The 26814-nt window shown below is 39.1% G+C and overlaps 1 protein-coding gene across 2 annotated transcripts; it reads left to right on the top strand.

Annotated features, from left to right (window-relative positions):
• The first annotated feature begins 1063 nt into the window (after positions 1–1063).
• LOC106743944 (glutamate decarboxylase) lies at positions 1064–26564 on the top strand. 2 transcript variants are annotated; one of them, XM_014618299.1, is made up of 11 exons: positions 1064–1265; positions 3777–3865; positions 4174–4264; positions 7483–7719; positions 13982–14298; positions 14427–14678; positions 15295–15362; positions 19316–19394; positions 20689–20838; positions 21001–21195; positions 21869–26564. In XM_014618299.1, exons 2-11 carry the CDS (start codon positions 3809–3811, stop codon positions 22040–22042), a joined length of 1620 nt encoding a protein of 539 aa, XP_014473785.1. In that variant the 5' UTR covers positions 1064–1265; positions 3777–3808; the 3' UTR covers positions 22043–26564. The 2 variants fall into 2 exon arrangements, with proteins under 2 accessions (XP_014473785.1, XP_014473788.1); XM_014618302.1 differs by lacking the exon at positions 3777–3865.
• Positions 26565–26814: the final 250 nt, after the last annotated feature.

Here is a 26814-nt window from a genome sequence, read left to right as displayed (position 1 = left end):
CGACATTTTCCACGGAAGAAATCGGACAATCAGCAATTCGATTTTTCCACGGTAGCTCGTTGCGCACCCTAATGAGTGCCCGGTTCTTGTTCTAAATGTGCGAACTGAAAGTTTACCATTTTAATAACGTTCTCCAATCCGTTAGATCGATGACGTGCTAATCACTCTATATTTTAGACTTACTCTGTTATATATAAAATTTATGTACATACACTGAAGAGCTTAAAGTGCTATTATAAAGTATAATGATGATGAATCCTTCTTCAAAAGGACACTCATTATATTCATCATTTTGTACAGAACTACAACGTAATCGTCAATACAATTATTTATCCTTGATGATCAATATTCTTAAAACTTATCACAATCCAGCATATGGTTGGTAATTATATATACAATATGTTCCATATAGCTAATATTTCGCCAGGAGTCTGCAGGTACAAAACCTCAAAAGGCATGTAGTATAACTATGATACGTCTGTTGGGATACGTACGCCTTGAAATTTATGGACAGCGACGTCCCATTCTTCAGAACCGTCTCGAATCTCAATCTCTCTCTCTCTCTCTCTCTCTCTCTCTCTCTCTCTCTCTCTTTCTCCGCATTTCCGCGCATCGCCGACGCCGAGAGCACGAAATTCTCGTTTCCCGACTACTATGAGACTCTTCCCATCTCGACCGCCGTCTGAGCTAGCAAACGAAATATAAACGCACAAGTGTCGGTAGCGAATACATCCGTCGCGAGAACCGCACGCGGCTAGGATAAACAAAAAAAAAAAGCCCCGGAAACAAACAAAAAAACAAGCAAGAAGAGAAATTGGCATGCTTGCTCTCTTCCACTCTCTTTTTCCCTCTGACGTCAAAAGTGACGTTCGCACCGGGATTGGTGGTACAGCGGCACGCCCTGTTATCCACCACCACGTTTCACCCTCCGACTCCTACCAGTCGCGACCAGACACGACCACGCCTACGTAAAAGCACCCCCGGTTGGAGAGGGTGGCTGCGTAGGTTGTGCAAGACGAAACTGGGTCAGGCAGACTCGAGGCAGGTCGAGTCAGGCCGAGACTCGAGAGTCGTCCAGGCGTTTTCGGCACGAAGCAGTCCCTTGGAAACCACCCCGAAGCCCATCGTCGTTTCGCCACTTCGTCGGTATTCCACCCTTAAAAGTCCACGCTCGCGCCAAAGCGACAGCAAACCCGTTGAAATCGTGAAGTCGAAGCACCAAGCGGTCGCGAAGAAAACCCGAAGGAGCCAGTAGACGGGATTAAGTGAGTACGGTGAAACTTGTATCATTAGGTAGTTTATTTCTCTTCCGTTATACTCAAACACCATATCTTTCTGTATGTTTTTCGATAAAACTCGTGATTCATATATTGCTAGATTTGAGCTGAAAGATGTCGGATAGATCGGGTAGCAGTCGAAGAATAAATGCGGTCAAAATGAGAGTTGATCAGTTGGTAGTAAAGTCGGGACATGCGTTCAAAACTTTTATAGAAATTCATTTAATGATAAGAGTAACAAGAAAATAGGAGCTACACAGTTGCAAGCTCGAAATACTGAAGCGTGCAAAGCGTGCAATTAAATATCGTTTTACTATATGATTCTTATAAGGGAAAAACGATCAAAGTTGAAACCCTCAATGTTTAAGGCCGACCTCGTGATTTTCATTTTTTTTCTAGCATGATGATCAGCCCAAAGCTATATATCGTTATAAAAATAGTTTAGAGCCTTAGCTGATTTCATTATATTTGCCATATTAGCAGCTTCTAACATCGCAAACTTTTTGCCTAAATTTAAGTCATATTTTAAAAATTCTCAATACTCATCTACTTGACATACTTCATAGAATGGCGCAGTGAAATCATTTCTTTCTAAATGTAACAATTGTTATCCTTCATCTCTGGAACAAACTGGAAAAAATTGTTATCATTATGAGAATTCTCTTGGGATCAGGAAAAGTGAAGACTGAATCGGCTTCAGAATCATCGAAAATGGAAAAATGTCGAATATAATTTGATGTAAAAACCATTTTTATTTGTGAAAATTTAACCCTTTCGATACGAAGGATGTAAGCACCCGTCGCTAAGCACTTGAATCTGAAGAGTGACTTATGATCACGTTCGTTGAATTCAAAGAGCGACTACAATCACCTGCTGCTAAATATTTGTTGAATCCGAGGAGTAACCCTAATTGACAGCAGATCCTTAAAAAATGCGCGAAATCGATTCTCGAGCTGAGCTGTACTGAACGTACCGCTACGTTCGGCCAGAAAGTTTTTTGGATGGATGCTGCCGTACCGAAAGGATTAAAATAGGTACCCGGAGAAAGATCTGAACGAAAAGTGAAATATTATTGTTAATAATCTCGCACATTGTAAGTCAAAATTCTACTTAACTACAAAAGGAATCCACTAACTCCTTTGTTCCCGTTATTGAATTCTCCCAGATCTCGACATAAATTATCTATATAAAATATGTGCTCAATTCCAAAATCTAAGAAGCTTCGACGCATTGATCCGAGAAACAAAATATTACATAAGAATATATCTCAACGCTCGATTTGCAAATACTTTTCTTTCGAATGCATTTATTGAACGTGCATGTTTTTCATAGATATTCTAATCTCTCTTTCATATTTTATTCTATTGCACGTTCTAATGCTGTGTAAAATAATCCGTGGATATCTTAGATTTTCTCCGGTTTATACTTCTCGTGCTCCCAGAACCGCTCAATTGGCTCAGAGAGCAAGATCTGACTTCTTGATATTCATAAGAATGTTATTTCGATTAACATAGAAATTAACGAGTCCCATCTTCGGTTAGTATATTTTATTAAGAAAGAGAAATCAAATAATCATGAACTGTGATTATATCTCTCTTGGAACTTGCGGTATACCTTATAATTTAGTCGCGACAGCGTTAACACGTTCCCTGCCGGACCGTTTTTATGCGACTTTCAATTCGTCGCGTGTAGCAAAAACTGTATACATTGTGGAACTTGATAAATACGTTATAATTACTTTGTTTACGGTTTTTGTGAATTGGAAAGTTATCTATTATAAAAGTAAATATTCAAAATATAAAATGCTCAGTGGAACAAAACAAATAAGTTTATTTCGAAAAATTGAAGAGCAATAAACAAGATATCGAATAAAACAGAATACATTAAAGAAACCATAGTTTATTATGAAACAAATAAAATAGAACTTTTCGAGCGTTTTGCGTAATTTTTGCGTTCATAATCGAATTAAATGATATATTTTATTGAAAAAATCTATATATAGATACGATTTGTTGAGGAAGTCTTCATAAAATGTTATTATTCGTTTTGTTTTAACTCTAACATTTTTCGTACCCAAGTTTCTAGCATTTTTGTTACAATAAGAAGTGCAACGGTGTCTTGGTGCCGGTTTGTTTCTAAATACAATCATAAAAACTGAAAACTCATTACCATATCTTACGGAAATCAGCTAATGGCTTGAAAAATATTGCAAACATGATAACAGAATACTCTTAATGAGAAAAATATCAGTTAGCGTAGAGGTCGAGTTCAGAGCGCACCGAAAACGGAAGGGAACGTGTTAGAGTTTTACGTTTGTAGAATTACTAAAGAGAAAAACGACGAACTGCTCTCTGTCCATGTTTCTTCGGTCGCTCGGCCTATCGTGCTACCACGGCGGTATATTAACGCTTAACAATTTCGCAATCCCGCTGTAACTCGCCGAGGATCGGCGTCGCAGTACGTCGTGACTGAAGCGGAACCTGTTGTTGACTGTTGTAGGGACTGTTGAGGCGAGGGACACAAGCAGAGACATGGACAATGTGCAAATGATCGGCACTAAAATAACAGCAATCAAGGAATACTTATATGTAAGGCATCCGCATTGCACGTCATTTCATCACGTCTGTCCATTTAGTGATCCTTAGGCCGATGCAGTTAGTTTCTTAACGCCCCCAGCAAGCGATAATCGTTATTCACTATGATAATTGATACGGCTAGCTTATATGCAGGTGAAACAGAACGATCGTACTTTGGTTCACACTGATGTTTTTAGCGAAAGTTACTTTTGTCCCGTATATTATTTACTGCTGCAAGGTTCGGTCTAACTGATGTCAATGTTACGTAAGCGTGCGAGGTGCAACTTAAAGAGATAGAATCCTCTTGCTTTGGATTTCAGAATTTCGCACGAACGCATTCACCCACCAGACTAATGAGCTCCGAAAACACCTACTCGCTCTCCAAGGAGCATTGCAACCTCAAGTATTCGGGTGAGTGATCGTAAAAACGCTTTTACGAGAGTATCGTCGAGCTTTAGCTGATTTTTATTAGAACATTGCATGATTTTGAGACATGAAAATAAACGTTACGCAGATTTGCCTAATAATAAACGAGTGTCGCATGAATATCTGTTACGGAAACGAAAGATTCACTATAGAGCAACAGCTGTCGCTGTATAGCGCGCCTGTCTTTAATGTTTCAAGTTTATTTCGATGTTTATTCGAAGGTATGTTTCTTCAGTATATTTCTTCTAAATCTATCGGCTTTAGTCTTCGTGTGATACCGAAGCCTCGCGATCAATAACAAACAAGAAACAAAGAAGGAGCTAAAGGAATACAACGTTAATAGACTATTCGAATCAGCTAGGTAAGAACTGAAATCGAACGTTAGGTTTAGAGTTTAGAATTTACCGCTGTAACTTATTTGTCTCGTTCCGAGTTTTGCACTATTCTCTCAGCGTGAAATTTCGACTTCGGGACATCGAATCGGTCCAACATTGCTGTCGGTTATATCACGTAAAATTGTTGATTATAATTGTTCACTGTGATTAATTAATTTCTCTTCGTGGCGACGCTTTTGAACGTCGCGACTGCTGGAATCCTTCGTCAAACAATATCGCTTTATCTCTTTCTAAATCTTCTACGATCTACATAACTTGATAAATTAATAATACCATCGATTTTAATACCGTTGTGCTATTTAGCGTTTAAAATTCAAGGAAAGCAAATTACGCCGACGGTAAATTTTGCATTAGTGTAAGCGCAGGGTTGACTTTTCCAGAGCGGGATCCAGGAGTCACAATATTGTCCTGATTTCACGAGGCTTGTGACTCGGAAGGGTGCATAATAATAGAGGATTTAGAATTGTTCCAAAGAGAGGCCCGGTAGACGCCGAGTGGTTGAGGACAGATTACACGCCGCAGGGATGCGGAAGGGTTTGTCGTCTTCGTCTTTCGGGAAGTGTTAGCGGGCGATAACGACACGCGCGTGCCGCATGTGGAATTCTAGATATTTCGATATATCTTCTCCCCGAAGGATGATTTTTCCACGAAACAGCCAGTGATCTCGTAAATCACGCGCGGAACTCTTAGCGAGCTTTCGCTTGAGAATGCGTCGCGATGCAAAATCTGCCGCATTACTGTAAATTAACGTCGTAATCCACGTTATAAATCGACGTGACTAATTGCCACGTGTAACAACCCCCAGAAGGCGCTTTGATTAAAGTCGAAATGCGAGGGTCCAGACGCATCTGGTGCCAAATGACTATAAACACGGTAGACGTGTCGAGTCCGGGCTCGGTGATACTTACTTATGAAAATCTGCGAGACAGTGAGTTTCACGAATTGAGTTACCGGTATTGTGACAAATCGCTGTAATTGCTTTTTAAATATTCCGAAAATATTCGCGCGACCTGTTACTGTCACGTTATTACTGCGGAAGGGAATAATTAGCGCATAAAACAGACGCTAATTGGACGACGCTTATTTCGGTGTAATGAAATCTTGATCGATAGAACGCCGGGCTTGTTTGTACCTTGAGAAGTACTATAAACCTCGAGGAAAAAGCGGAGATCTTCGGACATTAGATTGATGGAGCGGGATTAGCTGAATCCGACCGCTGGAAGCCGGGGATTTCCCTTGTCTAACCATAGGCTCAAGGCGATTCACCATAAGTTTGTGGACAACCCTCTTTTTCTACTTGGCTCTTATTCAGCACTCTGCTGATTATTGAAAAAAAGCATTTCTGTCGCTTAAAGAGAGAAGATCCGCTTTAAAGGAAACGTTGCCGGACAGATTACGCTTTAAAATTGCAATTTCTTTTAATGAAATCTTTTCTCTTCTTAACGAAATCTCTTAATGAAATTATTATTCAGATTGATAATAAATTAAGAAGTTAAAGCATTATAAGTAAGTACTTTATAATTTATAATTCCCTTCAGCGTTGCAGCAATGTGTAGAGATAACAGTGTTATATACTTGCAATGTTAAGAGGAATTGCAATGTTAAAACGGAAGGACAATTTTGTATCCCTTTAAAAATCTTGAGTCTGCGTCACGTCCTCTAAAAATGCTAAATAATAATTTGAAAGCAAAGTCTCATAGTAGCTGGGCTGTTTATCCATGGGATCACCTTAATGCAATGGGGAACGAGGGGGTGGTTTACTCCATGGGATACTTTATGGTTGCCCCGCGATAGAAGGACAGTTCAATTTACCGAGGATTTGCTATGAGCACATTGAAATGTCCTGCAGCGACTTCGTTCCGTCTTCATTGCTTCGCGTTTGTATGACTCCATAATTCAACCGATATATTATTAGGGGAAATCTCAACGTTGATGTATTTTCACGTATTTTACGTATTCACGTACAAATTTACGTATAAATAACACGCAAAATATTATACAAGAATATATATATATATATATATATATGTGTGTGTGTATGCCAAGGTGTATGTCAATGAATGCAATTTCCATATTATTTGCTACAAATTTAGTACATTTGAAGCATGAGATTTGTTTCAATTTTATCCTATTATCGTAAAAGATATACATAAATTATTACTAAATATTAAATACAAAATTCAAGTTAATATATCGTTAATAGGCCGTGTAATTGCATGATGCATGATTTTCATACAGCAACGAGAATTGTATGCAGTCATACTAACGTCGAACACCAAATGACGATATCACGAAGGACTTACTGGCTGTAGAAGAAAAAGGAAAAACATGGATAAGATGGTGTCATCCCACCAAACAAGTGAGAGTGTGTCAATATAGGTCTATACTTTCAATTGTTTGATGAGGTGAAATCATTCTAATTGCGCGTTATCTCCGAGGATGATGTCAAAGTCGGTGACGGTAGGTCGAGCGACGGAACGACGGCCGTAAGGAATCTTATCAATACGGAACCGATCGATATCACTGTGGTAGAAGTGGTTTCACTTGATTCCAACAATTAGAGAGTTATCGCATCATTGCTATTGCATCATATTGCGCATGTATTCGTTTTCTTATAAATTATCAAGATACGAGCTTGATTATACCGCAAAGATCGAATGTTTCTGAAACTACGAGTTTTCGAGATTTGCACATAGTCGTGTAACACCAGCAATTGATTTCCACAGTGATCGTCACTGCGTATCGTAGTGTCGTCTAATACATGATGACATAAGATTTTGTATTTGCAATTTTTTATTTTGTCCGCAGACATTCTGCCACACAATGTAGAAGGCTATCCGGCGACCAGAGAGTTCCTGATGAAAGTGGTGGACATCTTATTGGACTTCGTCAAATCGACAAACGATAGAAATGCAAAGGTCCTCGATTTTCATCATCCTGCCGACATGATGCGGCTGTTGGATCTGGAGATCCCCGACACCGGACTGACTCTTCAACAGCTGCTATTGGATTGTTCAATGACTTTGAAGTATCAAGTGAAAACCGGTAAGTACAAACTCTTCCTGTCTCGTGTCGTATGTGTGCTGCGCAGTTTTAATCAAACATCTCTCTTAAGTATCTACTGATTAATATTCAATTGTGCACGCGATTGCATCGGCTCTCAACAAAACTACACAAGTTGACTCGAAGGCGGAGAGACGCGTCGATGATGATGATGGAAATTTCGAAAAGATGAACAGTTCCTATTATTTTAAGCACTTTTCCACTTATCTCACCCGTCGAGAAAGATTTACTTCGAAGGTTACCTTTTACCATAAGAATATGCGTTAAAATTATTTCAAAGTTTTCTGAATGCATAACGGGCCCGCTGCTGGCGGAGATAATAGGCCAAAAAATACTGCAGAAATGCAGGCACCCCTGTCAGGAGGAGCGTTTTAACACCGCGCTATCGCACGCCCCTATCCACGAGGGCGATAAGCCACATAATTTCATATTCAATTTAGCATACGCGCTCGCAGGGGTGAAGATAAGGCAACGACAGACACTAGTAACGAAGCCCGACGGCCGTCAGTTAACACTCGAAATAAACACCCTAGCGTTGTGCTCGTAATAAATAGGCGAGAGTGGACAGGGAACGAAAAAAACTGAGATATCTCTGTGCCACGTGTTTATGTTACGTATTACGGAAATGATAGAATATCTCTACTTAAGTCTCTCCACCCTAACTGGAAGCTACTTCCTGTCCGTTGCCCTTATATTCTCGCAGCTTTTGAAAACTGTCAGATAAGATTTTACATTTAATCGCGTCGACTGCCCCAATCGTGAGAATTGATCGCGAATACTTTAATTTAATTGGAAAAAGACTCTCCGTATAAAGCAGTAACATAATTTTTCTTATATAATAAACTACATATTCATTGTTTAATCATGTAGCCAATTAAATTCTTCCACTTTTGCCGCCCATGTTTTTTAATTAAATCCGCACATCGTTTGTCATAAATTTTACGTGGATCATAAAGAAAAATTCGAAAAAAATTCTTTAGATGCATATTTCACATCGATAAAGCATGAGAAACGAAACAAATATGTTCATTGAAACGGGAAGAGTTTCAATTCGTAAAAATGTAGCGATAACATCGATCTGTCGAAACTATTATTGCGTTGTGATATAGAGCCACCGCAAAATAGCGAAAGTCAACCGCAAATCTCCCTCGGCGCGCGTGAAAGTTTGCTATCTCGGTAGGATTCGATTACTAGGCTGAATAGATGGTAATGCACAATGGAGGAGACCTTACCCAAACTTAGGCTAGGAATCCGGCCTGTCTGCAGTCTGTGTAAAAGGAAGCAAGGGGCGGGTGATCATCCCCTCGGTATCGAAGGGCGCGTGCACGATACGTGCCGACAAAAACTCGTTATTAGATTATATGCCGCAAGATTCGAGAGCCCTTCGCATATCGGGTTCTGAGCTACAGGAAGCTGTCCTGTCCTTGAAGAATATCACGCGATATGTATCGATGTAAAAGTTGCTCTTCGAAGGGTGTTATCGGAGGCATGTGAGAGATCGATAACGGTAGCGGGAAAAATCTGTCAATAAATATTGACAATATTACGACTGGTAAAACAATGCGAGATATTGTAAGAAACATAACGTCCGAATGTTCTCGGTATAATTAAGGAATCCTGGGGAAATAAAAATGTAGGATAGAAAATGTAGGATAGAAATGTAAAAAATACTGCGTTAATTAATTTTCGCGGACACACAGATCAGACATTTAATCAAAGGAAATCTCAACTTTGATTTCAATTTTGAGCCTGATCTTAATTGCGTGCCCAAGTCGAAATTTTGACGCTCCTTTCACGCTCTCAAGGACAGTCTGCGCCTATTTGTAAATAGTTTATAAACTAATGAAAATCTTGTTTTGACAATATTGACATTTATTAACTTTTCTCTTGAACTTGCAATTCAATATATTTAATTTTAATTCTATCTATTTTTGGACCCTAAAACGGCGAAAACAGAAACGGCGAAAACGGAAATTAAAGATATTATCAAAGTCAAAATAGGAATAAATTGTTAGAATTGTGAAATATTGAACCTATTTTGTTATTTTAGCTCCTACTGTGTCGTAAAATAAATTTAACATATAATCAAAATTTTGACCTGGGCGTTGATTTAGCATATTTTATTATAATCATATATGCATATATATAAAAGAATACAACAAAAATTAACAAGGCTCTGTGGACATTCAATAAAAGAAAAGAACGGAATGTAAAAAGGGCCGTTAAAAGTCAATGCACGGTTCTCTCTATTGTAATACAACAAATTTTATTGCATTACAACAGCCATGCATTGACTCTTAATGGCCATTCTCATCGTTTAAATACATTAGGCCAATATTCGATACAGTAGAAAATGATAACGTTTGGTATTGGAACTTCTCCAATAATCCCCGTAGGAACATTCACGCTCTATTTACTGCAACTCAGAAAATTTGTACAAACGCAACCTGTACAATCAGCGACAAATCGAAATTCCTTTTGGTCGAAGAGGAACGCGAAGGATAACGCGCCAGAATGCTACTCTTTCTAGATCACATAACCGTGTCTATACGCCGAATACTATTCGCGGTACTGGAAATAATCCATTTCTGTCATCTAAGGTTTTTATGATTACGCAGCTGCAAGGTTCAACAGTCTCTCTCTTATTAATCGCATTCACATCGCTGAAAAATTACGAAATTATACGAAATAACTTTTGTTTAACAGTATAGTAATCGCTGATTATTCAAATAATAGATAGGACTTCCGTTGTTGCTATAGTTTATGAAAAGTCTTAAACCGTATATCGTGCGTATAAGTGCAGCGAGTGTAATAATAAAAGACAAAAAAACACAGTACGGCGTTATTGCACGTGGTACCGCGGCACGGAGTAGCGAATTCAATAGGATCGGTGTAATTAAGAGCCATTTCTACACGATTTTTCCTTGAGGGTCGAGGGAGAACAGTAAATAGGGAGCAAAACCCGGCTATAGAGGGTGGTATACTGCGCGAAATAGGGGCTGTAGCAGCATTTTGCGAAGCTCGGGCGCGAGAGAGTATAGAGATGCAGCATTGGAGGAATTTAAATTGGTATCGATAGCTCGTCGTGGAATGCACGTACACATACGATAAATCGGTTCGTCACGGAGTGCGAAAAACATCGTCGCTGTATCATGTGGGTGGTATTCGGGCGATGATGGTTCCCGTCCGAAAAGGATCGAACATACCAAACGCCAGGAGCATGCAACATATTCGTTCGCTTGTCGGGAGAAAAATTACATTCAATTTCGTTCGCTACAACGAGCTCGAATTTGATGAAACAAACAATTCTACGAAATTCACCAATAAATTATATTGATTAATAAATAATAGTAAGTGTCATATATACAAAGGCACATCATACGCCCTATGATTTCAAGCTAATACTTTTATGCTTTATCGGCGAGATATAAGTACTGATCTGGCGATATATCCTAAACAAAGTGATGTAAAAGCAATTATCATTAGTATTTACATTTTTGAAGATTCTTTATAGAAGTAATATAACAGCAATGCCAGGCACAATGTTTCCTTCCTGATGAACGGTATGATTGATCGCTCCGCATTAATGTTAAGCCTGAGTTACACACTTCGCTCCATACAAATCCCGAGCCCCATAATATATCACCGCAGCCTGCTCGAAACAGGTTCTCCTCGCGTTTTCTCTTTCCGCCGACCTTGTGGGGGGAAAGCAGCAAATTAGTCGGAAAATGATACTCTGGATGGCGTAATCACCATGAAGAACGTCTGGGCGATTGAGACGGAACATTTGTTGTATCGTGGTTAAATATCGAGATAGTGTCAGAAATGGTTAAGCGCCGCAAAAGTGTAATTTCAGGAAAACAGCAGAAGAAAATTATACGCAAAGACGTTATTTTCCAATGCACTTAAATTTACGGTATATTCTACTTGAATTTCTCAATACTTTAACTATAGCTTTTAACTTGCTCCTCGATAAGGCACTGTTATCAAAGAGATGTTTAAAGATTTTAAAGAATCCTCTTTAAAATTGACATCCTTTCGAATCTACATCGCCGATCGACTGATCTCAGATTGCACTTTTTTTCCTTTTATCCGTCGTTATGTATTCACACGTATACCCAAGATTTGCATGCGAAATGCGAAAGTCATAAGTGAGAAGAGGAAATAGGTGCGAGGTAATAACACAGATTAGAATAGTAAAGTGGGTGCGCCATTTCCGCGTGAGAATGTTTAAGAATGCTCACGTGATTGTAAACCCGCGACACGAATCTGCATAATGCAAAGCAGCTTATCTCGCACCAGTTGGCCGCATGTGTTGGTTTTTCCTGGATGATGCAGAGCGCGTGCGGCGTTTGAGAGCCTCTGCAAACAATCTAGTCGAGCAGCGACGCGTGTGACGCGCAAAATGCGGGCGCTTCGGACCATCGACCCCCGCTCTCCGCTCTTAGTCGGAACGTGGCCCCGTCGCCTCTGTCAGGCTGAAAGAAGAGAGAAAATCGTCTTCTTGCGCACCCCTAAACCGGACGCGTGCCACGATCCACGGACCGAGATAATTGCGAATAACAGTACGACAAACGGCTCAAATGCCACCGTCTGATGTCACGTTTGGGGGTAGTTTTCGCGTCGAGCCATTGGATATTCGCGCTTACGAGATGATTCGTGTAGCATTTCTGGAATATCAGTACAACAGTCAAAGCCTTCGTGAAGGTAGATAAAGAATGGAAGCTCATTAATGCATTTGCGGCAAATAGAAATGCTCAGTAAGAAAACAATTTTTTAAGATGAATGAATATTGAATTCTTATTACAAGTGTCGCACGTAATGCTCGATATGTCTGTCGAATAGCGCGATATTTGTAACGATGTTGAGGGAAACTCTCGTTGAATATTTCGCAGCCGCTTTACTTAAAAACTGTACAATTGTTTTCCATTAATGGAATCCCTTTAATGGAAACACGTGGTCCGCGCTCGCGAATCCTCCGACTGAAATCGGAGATTATCCTTCCAGGCCTTTAACGTCGGTTCGACTTTGCCACGCGGTAAATCCCAGGCTCGGGGTAAGCGTCAGTGAAGGGGATGTCCGTACCTTGCGGAGATCGGTGCCATGTGTCAATCACTACATAATACCAGAAGATTAAAACGCATCCAATAGGCACATGGCGTGTCTCACCTAACACGGCTTTGTCGTGTTAGATTGAAGATGATATTGTTGATGACGAAATATTCTGCCCGCGTTTTGTACTTAAATATGTGCCCCATTTAATATATCCATAAAATAGTTTCAATTTATTTCTTGATTCGCAATATTTCGATCTGTCTTACATCTGTAAAATCGCTTTCGACACATCAGCGCGTCGCTGTGCGAGAGAGCGTAAGATTATCGGACACACAAGGGTCAAAGTCTTTCCGACGCCGGATATTCAATGGAGTAAATCCATCATATTCCAAGGATCAAGGGATTTGCCTTATCCTAAAATTGATAGTATAGGGATCGGTCTGTATGATGTCTGTCTCGTTGATTGTTTCCGGATGAATAGATGGAAAAATAATCTTGCAAATTTCAGCAGCCATTGTTCTTGTTTTACATCTGACAGATCTTCTTCAGATTTCCTTCATAAACATTTTTTTCTTAACAAATTGAAATTGATATTGTGTCATAATGAAAACACGCGCTACTTCCTTTCTCCCTCCAGCAAAATAATTACGAAACCTTTTTTAATGCGTGGCGTAAATAGTGGAGCGAAAGGCTGGCATAGCTACGCATTTACGTCAGAAAGAGAGCGAGAAAGTAAAGTACTAGCTCCCCTAGTTGCATCAGAAGGCCCGGCTCCCATCGAATAGAAGCATTAAGTTTGATCCTCGCGCGATGTTCAGCCGAGCGGATGACAACATACTCGTGAAGAGCTTAAAGCTCTCTTGCCGCCTTTCCTTCAGCATGCCTTTAACCTACACGCCAGACAGGATCGCGATATATAGTACGATAATACTTGGACACGTGCCACGTCAGCGTTATTAATTACTTTTACTATTAAGAGAGCCACTTGTCAACAATCACTGCATTAATTTTCGACGACGTGACTAGCGGAGTGATTTATCGGCGGGGTGGTAATTAATTTTTGACTCCTTAGTTTGTATCAACTTTCGTACAACAGGGATATCCACTCCCGCGAAATTACATCATCGAATTGGGAACTGTGTAGAATGCACAATTTCTGTGTAAATCCTTTTCTCTTCTATGCTTCTAGGACATCCACATTTCTTCAATCAGCTATCATGCGGCCTTGATTTAGTGTCCATGGCTGGCGAGTGGCTAACTGCTACAGCGAACACGAACATGTTCACCTACGAGATCGCTCCCGTATTTATTCTGATGGAGCACGTCGTCCTACAAAAAATGCGCGAGTTCATAGGTTGGAACTGCGGTGATTCTATCCTCGCTCCTGGAGGGTCCATCAGCAATCTTTACGCTTTCCTCGCTGCCAGACACAAGATGTTTCCGACGTATAAAGAAAAAGGGCTCTCTGCCATCGGAGGACAGCTCGTTATGTTTACGTCCGATCAGGTAAATGCGAAACTTGTCGTTAGCGATCAGCTAGTGAGTCTCTCTGATTTCACGAGAACTGAAGTGTCGGTCGGGCACATTTTTAGTTAGGTTGTTTACGATCGGTTGCGGATTGTTAATGCCCACAGTGCCATTACTCTGTGAAATCATGCGCTTCCGTTTGCGGTCTCGGAACGGATAACTGCGTGATGGTGCCTTGCGATGAGCGTGGTCGCATCATTCCATCGAAGCTGGAAGAATTGATTCTGGAGCGTAAGGCCAGAGGTCACATACCGTTCTTCGTGAACGCTACGGCGGGAACGACAGTTATTGGTGCGTTCGATCCGATCCCAGAGGTAGCTGATATCTGCCAAAAGTACAGGCTTTGGTTGCACGTCGACGTGAGTAACGCTTTTTCTTCTCTTTCTTCTCTCTCTCTCTCCCTCTCTCTCTCCTTTCCTATTCAAAAAGGATTTGGAAATATTTATATTAAACTTATATTAAACTTTTATTTTATTCTAACAAATGAGCGTAATATCATAGTTTTATTTAATAGTAATTTAAACATGATATTAAAAACGATAGTAACGGTGTATGTGTACATTATTGATCCTGCATTATACATATTATATTATATATTATGTATTAGAGAGTTATCTAATTGAGAATGTACATAACCTTAAGGATGCTCACTTGAATAGTAAAAGGTGTATCAAGTCAGATGCGCTTATGCAATCAGCCTCGTCCGAACGCAATTTGAGCTGTAAATGCCAAACGCGTAAGAGCTTTAACGTAAATAATAAATGTGGGAAGCAGCAGAAGTTTCGTTAAAGTGTTCGACAGTCGCGGGTAAGCCGTCGGGAAACTCGGAAAACGCCGGATCTATAAGTCAGAGATTAAGAAGCGCTTGACAGAATCCCGCATCTTGCTCACCCACGCGTATCTCGAGTTAATTTCTCGCGTTCTGTCATCGAGCTTTGTGCTTAACTTTTCATGTCCCATCCATTTTTGTTCCAGGCGGCCTGGGGTGGTGGGCTGCTTCTGTCCAGAAAGTACAGACACCCGAGATTGACTGGCATCGAACGGTGAGCGTTAAAATTTAAATATTGAATTTTGCTTTAATTTATTCTCCTCTGCATCCCGAAGAATAACAAAAAATAACAAAACTGCAATGAAAAGTCAAGATACAAAACCCGTTAATTTTGTGTTGGTTAAATCGATGCACGATTCCGTCTCACCGTTAAATCGAGCACCGCAGTCTCGCATATTTGTTGTTTTTACCATGACTTTTATATGTCACCGTGTATACAATTTTATTGATTTTCAAATCTCTGACTGAATATAGCGCGCGTATGTTCGACGTAGGGACGACTAAGTCCGCGTATTTTATAGTTTATTGGGGCTTAGTTGGGCTCAATTACGATGGACTTACTTGAAAAAAAAAACGCTTCTGATCCGATGCACGTCGCGGATAAAATCGATACGTTCCTCTCGAGGTAATTGCAGCTCGAACGTCGGGCGGTAAAAATGATTTTACATGAGAATGGTCGAAGGCCGTCATCCCATAATGTATTGCCAGCATAAACAGCGATTCGAATGCTACGAGGGGCTGGCGTCAGATTGTCCCGAAATGGTCTCTTGCGTCAGCAATAAACTCGTCGATCCGGAAAATTCCTGGCGATCCTTGAGAAACAATGGAAAATATATCACATACGTTTCCGCATCGTGTGTGAATAAAAATACTTATGACGGAGAGATCTTTATAAAGAAATTTCACTGCGATGCTACAAATGGTGAGAAAACCTAGCATTCCGTTGATGCGAATACGGGGGAGTCTTCCGGGCTGTGATAGGGGTCAGGGGTACGCACGAGGCACACATGGGGTTGGCGAGATTAATCCGCGATTTGCATCCAGGCGCATCTGCTCCCCCCGATTTAATGACAGACAGTCCCTGACTTGAGAAGCGGCGCTAGGAATCTCGCGGGAATAATTTACGTACAAAAAGAAAATTTTAGCATTTCGTCTGCCGGAGACTACGGTATTCCGAGAAATGTTGATAAGCGACGTGTCTCTTAACCGTTCAAGAACAAGTGCATTCATTTATTTATCTCTTGTTATAGAATTGACGAAGCACATGTTACGCCTACATACGGGGAAAAAATATTTTGCCGGCACAGAAAATTTGTCCGTTACAACAGAAAAATTTGTTACACGGAAAAGATAATTGTTGCCGTTGTAGCAAAACGTCGTTACGACAATGATAAAATTTAATTGGCATAACCAAATTATTTTTCTGTCTACATATTCAGCAAAAGTGATTAATAAACCTTTCTGCTGTCGAAACAAATCTTTTCTTCGCATAATAACTGACAGATTTGCTGTGTCAGCGAAATATCTTTCGCCTTGCACGATCATCGAGATAGCCGTCAAATGCAAACTTCGTCGCACATATTTCGAGTCTACTTAGAAGTTATCGCAATCGCACGATTTCTTTTTCCCTCGACGCCGATTACAGATCGGAATGCATGTTCGCGATTTTTCTACGTGGACTGTACGTCGACGGGAACTTCCTTCCTGGAAGTCTTGATTAAAATGGCAAACGAACGACGTGCAGAGAAAGATCCGACGCACAAGCAACAGCTGGATCAGTTCCCTGGAGCACATTTGCAGAACAGAACTCTCCTCTTATATCGGCGCGCCGCGTGCCACTGTGCCTTCCTCAGCGAGGCTGAAATAAAAGTCGGTGCCTTGACAATGCTGGATTAAACTCGTACAAAGGGAACTGCCTCTCTCATTCTCCGGTCCTCTGCCCTCTCTGTCCCCTGACTATATGCGTCCCGGATTGCACGGGTTCGAGAAAGAACGCCGTGATTTCACCTTCTCGGTCGAAAAAAATCGTGCTAGAAAGGGCAAGCTGGGCAGGGCCGTCGGTTATGCAAAGCTCGAAGTCTGGGGAGTACGTTTCGAACCTTGAGAGTAGAAATCAGGCCGTTTGCTTAATTTTGACAATTTCGTGAATTCGGCTCCAACACAGTGATGCATCAGAGTGCCGCAAATTTCTACAATGTTTGAAAGACTAGTTGGAATTTCAAATTTATCGACACCAAAGTATTTTTTAGGTCTTTCTTATATTTTAAGAAAAAAATCTCCCCAATTAAAATGTCAAAGGTGTTGTTATTTGCTTTTGTGCACTTTTATTATCGTATGCTGTAAGATAGTAAAATGCTTGTACATTGTAATTTATTTTGTGAACATTATTATTATTTAATTATTATTTTATATTTTTGATATTTTGTACAGTTATGCGGTAACTCGATGAGAATTAATTTCTGTCAATATTTTATTTTGATCATTACTGAATCGGAAGCGTGAAGTTCACGCTACCAAACAGAAAACTTCCACACGTAGTCTACGCATATCGCGCTTGAGGGTGCGGGTAATTAGCATCCCCTGTAATATATATCGCGCGGCTTTTGGGGTTGGCACCTTGGACGAATTTAAAAGCGAATAGAAGGGCGCCGCACGCGTAACACAGCTCCAGCTGTGAATCGCATTAATCACTCGAGCTTTATACACGCTTCTTAAATATGACCTGAATATAAGAAGAATATTTTCTATTTGCTTATTAAATTATTACTCATAAATTGGCTGCAAAAAATCCACAGCAATTTCACAACATATAAAAGGTGTGTCATAAAACATAGCGGAAAATTTCAAGACACCATTTTATTTTATCTTTAGTAAACTAATCAAAAGATGATATATCATTGAATTAAATGAGTACGTGCAAATATTTTCTTCAACATATTATTGTGTCCACATTTATAATATTTTACAAGGTCTATATTTTACTTTTATTTTATGTATATACTGTATATATTCATGTATATTCTGAAAAATTAGGTAAGCGCGAATATTCTAAATAATAATATATTGTTTGATATAACGCTATGAAAAATAAAGATGAACAGAAACACCAAAGTATAATTTAACGTAACTTAGAGGAAAAATAATAAATTAACAAATTTAGCAAATTAATAAAAATAGAAATAGAATGTGAACAAATAAAAAGAAAAGAAAACATAGCATAAAATCTTTCGGGACCAAACGAGCAGAAGTATGCCGATCTGCAACATCTAGGAGGATGCACATGAGTGAATAATGTAGAATGTCTGCTAGTGACACGAATTGTGCTTCGAGGGTGCTTCGAGTACCCTCGCATCATCCACAGGGCACTCAACCCGTGTGCGGGAACCAACGTCGCGATAAACATGCCATTTGCCAAGTATCAAACATCTATCATATCTGCAGCATGCGACTCGTGCGTGTGCATTTAAAAAGTCAAGTTTCATAATTATAGAAAAATCGTACGTCGCAAAAAAGATTGTTTCCATCTTTCAATAAATCCGGTAACTTTATCTCCATCAGAGATAAAAGCCGATCTTGCTAAGTATCTAAAGCGCAGCGCAAATTTGCGCCGAGGTACGCGAAGGAGGATTTCTCACATTTCACGATGCTTCTTCAAGGATTAAGAAGGGTTAAAGGTTTTTACCGTCGTAGTGGGTCCCAAAGGATCAGGGGGTTAAATCCGGTCCCGTGGCTATATTAATAGCTCTGCTCTCAAATTGATAGACCTCTTCTGTGGCGTGGCGGGAAGATAACTCATATTTTATCCCCTATTGGTTCCCGTGGGAGTGGATAAGAGTTTGACGACCAGCTGAGGTCGGCTAGCTTTTTTATTTAGCTCGGAACGGCCCGCTTCGACAGGTTGCTGATAAGGCGAGAAGAAGAATGACTCTTCCCTTAAAAAACGTTTGGGCCACATGCTTTGTGACCACGGGCGCATTTTATATTCGTGTAAAAAAGACTGGGAGGAAATTTTTCGAACATGGAATTAATTAATTTAGGATAGCAACAAAAATACCTTAATTTGACTTACGTGCAATCCTTATTATTCGCTAGAAGCCTTAAAAATTGTACATCAAATAGGGCGAAATGGAGTTCTATAGAATTGCAACGACGTATAATTTTTCACAGGGCTGATTCGGTGACATGGAATCCTCATAAACTTATGGGAGCTCTACTTCAATGTTCCAGTATTCACTTTAAGGAAGACGTAAGTTATGTCATTATATGTGTGATTAGCCGGATAATATTTTCACTAATGTGAAAGAATTGATAGCCAGTTCAAAGCTAAAGTTTAAGCGGGAACATCATATTACAACTGTGGTGGATTTTTCTCTTTTTTTACGAAGCGCTTATACTATTTCGAACTCTGGCATTTCACTTAACTTTCCTTCTCTGTGACGTTTCATTGCTGAAAAGCAGATTCGCGAATAAGAATAAGAAAAGAGAATAAAGGGAGTTTCACCCTTGAACAAATGGAAACGTAAAGTAAGTATTCAAATGAATAACAGTATTGCATTCGCGACATATTCAAGACGTTGCACTTTTGAGAATTCCTCTGTCTGTGCTCGGGCGCACACTGAAATTCCAGCATCGCGCAAGGGCGACGACACAACACTAGCCGCATTCCGAGGGGTAGACCTACGTGCCGGAGCGCCCGGCACTACAGGAATTTAATTAAACTAAGAGATAACATATGTTGCCGTCCGCCTACAGCGTGCCGCCAGGGAGGGTCTATCCCTCCCCCTCCCCCCACGACTCAGTTATTGCTAACTCCGAACTTCCCCTTCGGATATTAAAATTCCGTGCACCGGTTGCCGCGAGATATCCGGGGGAGAGCGCGCCGTGCTTTTGTCGGGCTGCGTCGCTGTTGACGTTGAAGCGTGGCGTACAAGGAACGCTTCGTTAACATTGACAGTCGCATTGTTACTGCACTCGGTACAGATGCATAAATGACTGAATACGCATGACTTTTCTCACTAATGTGAAGAGGTTGACTTATTTCAATTTCTAATCTGAATGTGCGCGCGATCGAGCATTCATTTTTTGCAACTCCGAGGGTAACAATACAAAAAATAGCTGCAACGGAAATTAAGCCGTAAAGAGTCTCTTCTTCTGCTTTCAATACAGAACATTACGTGAATTCAAACATGCGCCGTACAGAATTTCTCTAATATCAATTCATAGAGAAACGTGCTCGAGCTAAAAAAGATAATTCCAAACAATGGTATTCAGCAATGGTATTCAGCACAGCACACAGCATTGGTGTGGTGGTGCGCGTCCACCATTTTGTAAATTCAATATCTTGAGTTCCTCTCCCTGTGCGCATGTGTTGAAGCGTCATATCGACCCGGACGGACTCGCCCTCTTCCTCCTCCTCCTCCTCCTCCAACGCCTGTCAATCGGAAATCACGCGAAACAATTCTGGAAATGCTCCATTATCGGAAAAACGTACGCGCCGTCTGCCGTCTGTTTTGAAAGCGAGAGCTGTTTCCATTTTGCAGGGCCTGCTGATCAGCTGTAACCAAATGTCCGCGGAATACCTGTTTATGACGGACAAGCTATACGACGTGAGGTACGACACTGGCGATAAGGTCATTCAATGCGGACGTCATAATGACATTTTCAAGCTTTGGCTGCAATGGCGCGCCAAGGTACAAAACCCATCGGCACTGCCGCGAAAAGCTTCTGTGCTTGCGCTTCCCCCGTTACATGTCGATTCCCTCTCTATTCTTCCGAGTAATATACGCACACTTGTGCGGAGATCCGTGTCTTTGCTACTGTGTACTGTCACTTTGCTGTTTCGTCACTATTAGGGCACAGAGGGTTTCGAGAAGCACATGGACCGGCTGATGGAACTAACTGAGTACATGGTCAGGAGGATTAAACAAATGCCCGACAAGTATTACTTGATTCTCGAGCCCGAATTAGTGAACGTCTGCTTCTGGTACCTGCCTACACGCGTGCGAAACATGCCACACACCGCGGAGAGGATAAAAATCTTAGGCGAGGTGCGCGCTCGATGAGTAAATGACATTTTGTGTAAATACAAAGAACACTTGACGAAGATCCAAGCAGGTCTAGTAACGATATATCTAAATAGCACAAAATATTCTATGAATACTCTTATGAAATACAAGCGTTCTTAATTGCAGAATATTTGAATCGGATATCTTATGAATACAGTGTAATTTAATATATCAAATATCATTTTATTTGAATGAAAATATCGTTGTTTCATCAGAGTAAACCACGCTGTTCGATGGAAGTGAACAATTATTTCGAAGAAATAATAAGAAATGTTTGGTTTTCAATAAAAGAAAAATGTACATATAATAATGTTTTTAGTATATTCTTCAGATATACAGTGTTGTCTCAACATGTAAAGCAGTATGTTGGGTTGCCGCTGCAAAGGGACATATGAGAGAGTGAGAACGCGCTCGCAATCGGTTCAAGTTCGAGTGCAGCATGCTCTCAATCTCTCATGTGCGCCTTTGCAGCGGCATATTGCTTTACATGTTGACGCAATACCTTGTACAAATATTCGTAATACAAAGATATTCATAGACCATTCATAAAATATTCTCGCGCCATCTGAGTAACGACAATAGTAACAATGTGACAAGATAGCTTTGGGAAACTTATGTGGAGATTTTGAAACGAAAGAACCGTTTGTGCTTTCAGATTTGTCCAATTCTGAAAGGTCGCATGATGCAATCTGGTACCCTAATGGTTGGCTATCAGCCGGACGATCGACGACCCAACTTCTTCAGGAACATCATTTCCAGTGCTGCCGTGACGGAAGCTGACGTTGATTTTCTCCTGGCTGAGATGGACCGACTGGGTCATGATTTGTAAGAAACTTGTCCATAGATATTAATCGTATATAATATACGATTAGATGACTGACACACACTCACACACACACACACACACACCGTTGGCCAAGCCGCACCGCTGTCACGTAATTGTTTAATTGGGTACGTCGAAAATTTAGCGACGCACCCTTAAATGATGTGTACAAAAGATACAAAATTCAGATCAAAATTCAGAACCAACAATATGAGTATAAAACGCGAGGATATGTGCGGTCTCTTTATTATAATAGTTCTCCATTCAGTTCTTGCTGATTTTTTCGAGATGTAATATTTCTTTAGTGATGTGAATTATTTCACTTACGTAAAAGTTCTCACTTATTAAGAGACTAATAATGTCTTGCGAGTGTTGATAGTAAACGATATGGTAACATTGATTTGGTGTTGACTTGGTGTTTAAATTTTGATCGAGTTGATTAGCAAAATAATTCCTTGCTGTATTTCCCGGAGTATCATAAGTCTGGCCGTAAAATATAAACGTTCATTCGTCATCCAATAAGAAGCTTCGCCAAGTCTAAATTAATTAATAGAGTATAACTGTTGCTTAGGACGATAGAAATAATTTAATTTCGCATAAGTTTCTCATTGAGAACGTGGAGGGAAAGTGTTGGTGTTGGTGAAGGGTTGATGTGTAGCTAAATGCTTCTCCATCTTGCGAACAGTTTGCGGGAGCACCTTGAAAATATCGAGGAGAGATATTCATAGTATAAGTTTTCTAGATTTAAACGAAATACACGTCATACCCGAAAAAAAAAAACGAAGAGTCAAGTTACAGAATTAGAGATGCTTCCGGCCGTAAGCTACGCAAATTTCTTATTTTTCGCTGCTCGATGCATATCCATACGAGCGATAAAGCTACTAATCTCTTATAAACCGAAGCAATAATAGTGTAGATCTGCTTTTCAAATGAAACATCCGAATAAAACACTTTATCTCGGAACATGAATCATAAAGAGAGTGTGTTCAAATTTGATTACGCTTAATTTATTACGCTTAACAAATTAATTTTTACACAAATGTGCCACTTCGGACAATATATATATCGAATCGGTTTTGAAATGTTTGACAATATCAACTTGTGTATAAACAATTTTTTAAATTTAACAATATTTTTGTTGATGTTATACTTATGAATATATTAAATTGTATTTTATTATAGTTAAATGACTATGAGCACATTTAATATCGTTCAACAGTCTTGTTTAAAATTATTCAAAAGTTGCTAAAGGGAAGCACATTCCAATAAGAAGATTTATTTCGCGATTTAATCAAAATTGATTGTTTATTTATATTTAACATCTATATAAATATATAACATACGGAATGAAAAAACAGATCGGATGGTGTAGAGGTTTATTATCTAGAGTATAAATTGTAAGCTATATCTCTCTGAGCTTAAGCATTGTTCTGTCCTCGTTGTATGAGTTACAACGAATTGTCAGCCAATAGTTACGGAATATAATATTTTTATCGACGTGGCATATATTGCATATGATAGGTAACACAAATGATATTACTTTTCATTATAGAAAATAAACTTAATGCTACGCATTATTTCGTTGAAGTATTGACAATGTTTATAATTTATCGATTGTTTGCGAAGATAACGTTATGAGATGGATTGCACCCATTATATACAAATGTATGTATATTATAATTTACTGTTGAACAATTTTAATCGAAAACGGAGAGTACTATTTAATATATAGATAAATATACAAAAAAGTATATAAATATATAAATATCAAAGCATATATATATATATATATATATATATATATTTAGTGTTGAGATTTTAAGAATACAAAACACAAACCCATGAAAGTACATGCTTTTTCAAGTATTCGTGCGAACGGTTGTTACTTAGTTCGTCGATTCTGTTAGAGATCTATCTATCGTTCTTCATTCAAGCACTATTAATGTAGTTAAATAGTTGGAAGTGGGAATTGCATCGTAACAATATGAACTGATGCAATAATTATTTCCAATATCATAGATTTTCATATTAATTCTTTATAAGAACAATATAACCTTGTAATTTTATTATCTCCGTTATATATATATATATGTATCGATACAATACACTTTTTATTAGCGTTTGACCGCTGTTTCACGTCACGAAAAAAGTTCTATAACATACGTTACGAACATGGTGAATTTACAAACGACGACAAGCGTTTCGATCTGTTCGACGACACTTACAACCGAACGACTCTATAGATTTCGACTTACTCGCCAGTACGGAGTAACAAAAAAAAGGTATTTAACGCGTAAGTAACATAAAATATCTAGGTGTAACTATACGGGAAATTGAGTGTATTTATGTACATTTTCGGTAATTCAACGCATTTCTTTTTCCGTCGACGACTATCGTGCCGTCGTGGCAATTAGCTTAAGTCACACTTAGCCAAACATGTTAGAAATGGGGAGCCGCAATTAGTACTGGGATTGAACTAATGCGTGATTATCGAAGTAGAGAATAATCGATATGTCCTGTTACATGTAACTTAATGCCAAAGATGTTAATCGTACGTACTTAAATGACGGCGCTTGGCTGACGGATTATAGCGAGCGATGTCAATTCCATAAAGAAACGTATATAATATATAAAATATAAAGTACGATACTGTTGAACTCTGCATCAATGAAGCAAATAAAATTGGAGGTTGTGTTCGTAATGTGTTTGATGTCAAGACATGAATAATGTTTACTTTTCAAAACGACTCGTATCTTATTGCACAATCACGTAAAGGGTATCAAAAAATGTTGGCGAAACAATTTTAAAATAGTTTACAATTCGTACGACAAACATCAGTTTGAAAAACCGTTTTCGGCACTAAATGTTTTATTTATTGATCTGGAGTTCACACAATTCATCTATAATGACTATATGCGCCAAGGGNGGGGGGGGGGGGGGCGGACAAATGTATTTTTCGAAAGGAAAATGAATTAAATGATTCATCTGACCAGCAAACCGATACCTGCAAAGAGGCTCTATCGAGACATTGTTAATTATTATTCGTAATTCTATCGGCGTTGCGAGTTCTTTTAGTCATAGTCGTTGGCACTGCCGACATAGCGATCAATGCTAATCAGAAGCGAATAACTCTCGTAATACAAACGTCTTACAAATTCCCGTGTGAATGACCTTCTTTTTGAGGAAAGAGCGATATATTTGTATAGAAAGTATACTCGTCCTTGTAGACTTGCAGTCATTTGATTTGCATGTACAACTAGTTGATTAATACGTTAAATTCCGCGTTTTACGTCGGACGTAAACCTTTAAGAGCGCGTTCCACAATTCCCCACCCAGGTGCGCACAGAAGTATAGCATATACGTAATATGAATTATCACTTAAAGCTATACTTCTGAATGCATCTGGACGGGGAATTGGAATATAGCCCGGAAAGTCGATGTTATCGATGGTAGATATCAGCGATAGTATTAATATAGTAATATAGTAAAGCACTAACTCTTATTAGAAAATATATTATTTATATAATTACAAGCTGAAACTGCAAGTGTTACTGTGGATATCACGGAAATTACATTTGTTAAAATGATACATACAGTAACAATTTACCCTAAGCCCAACATATCAAAATTCGCATAACGAATAATGAAAGAAAAAGAGAAGAACGACGTGTACATAAAAAGCCACTTTATTGGTTTTAATATTTCGTACATTGTTGGAACGATAGAATTAAATATAATGTTATTTCGAAGAGAAAACTACGCTTCACATATTTAATTCTTAGAGTATTCTTAAAGTAATTTTTAGAAATGCACATCTTCAAATAACATGCACATTTCGGAAATATTTAATAATTCATACTTCCGTCTAATTCCATGCACTCCATGCACTTTTTCAGTTCTTGTGACGTTTAGCAGCACTTTGCACTGCACTATACATGTTGCACTACGACATTGTATGTAGTGATTATCGATATATTTCGGCTTTTCTCGACAGTCTACATCGACGAGAAATACATACGTTTGTGAGCAAATAATCTCTCGCTTGGGTTGCGTTAACGAGGTAGGAAGTCTCCATAACGAGTTCATTCATGCGATTGAGTTCCTTTACTGGTGGTTTATCATGCCGACCTTGGAAGTCCTTGACCTCATCATTATCGTTAATTATTAGTCTAAGTTGATAATGGAGCAAAGCAAGCAACAACAAAGTCCCATGTCTTCCAAACGATGAGAGTAACGATTAGTGTTTAGCGAGAAAGCCTCGAAACATCATCGAGGAGAAAGCTATCCTTGTATACTGTACGTAAAGAGAGAGAAATACATTTATATATACATAGAGAAAAAAAAATATATATATATGTTCACACGCGTGTGCGCAAAACTCTGTTGATATGTAAACGAGAAACGAATGTTGAGAGAATATGCTGCGATGATTGTTTGCTGGCACGTCATAATGTTGTTCGAATACCACCTACTCACCTAATTGCCCTTATTATCCACTGTATATCAATGTCTAATAAACTGCTGTTATCCCAAGTTACCTATAGATTCATACAAAATAATTCGTACAAATTTTTCATTTTTACTTTCAACTCAAAATTCGTTGCGCATTTAAATTTCGTGAAAAATTATAATCCGAAAAAGTCATGAAATTTGGATTAAATGAAGAATTGTTAAATTTAACTAATAATATTTATTGATTAAAAATCATTAAATTTAGATTTTAAGAAAAATAGTTCATTCCCAATTAAAATTGGGAATTTTTAAATCAAAAAAGATGA

The sequence above is a fragment of the Dinoponera quadriceps genome, unplaced genomic scaffold (assembly GCF_001313825.1).
Source record: "Dinoponera quadriceps isolate SergipeBrazil2010 unplaced genomic scaffold, ASM131382v1 scaffold1070, whole genome shotgun sequence".
NCBI lineage: Eukaryota > Metazoa > Arthropoda > Insecta > Hymenoptera > Formicidae > Dinoponera > Dinoponera quadriceps.
This window is presented reverse-complemented; position numbering and strand designations above follow the sequence as displayed.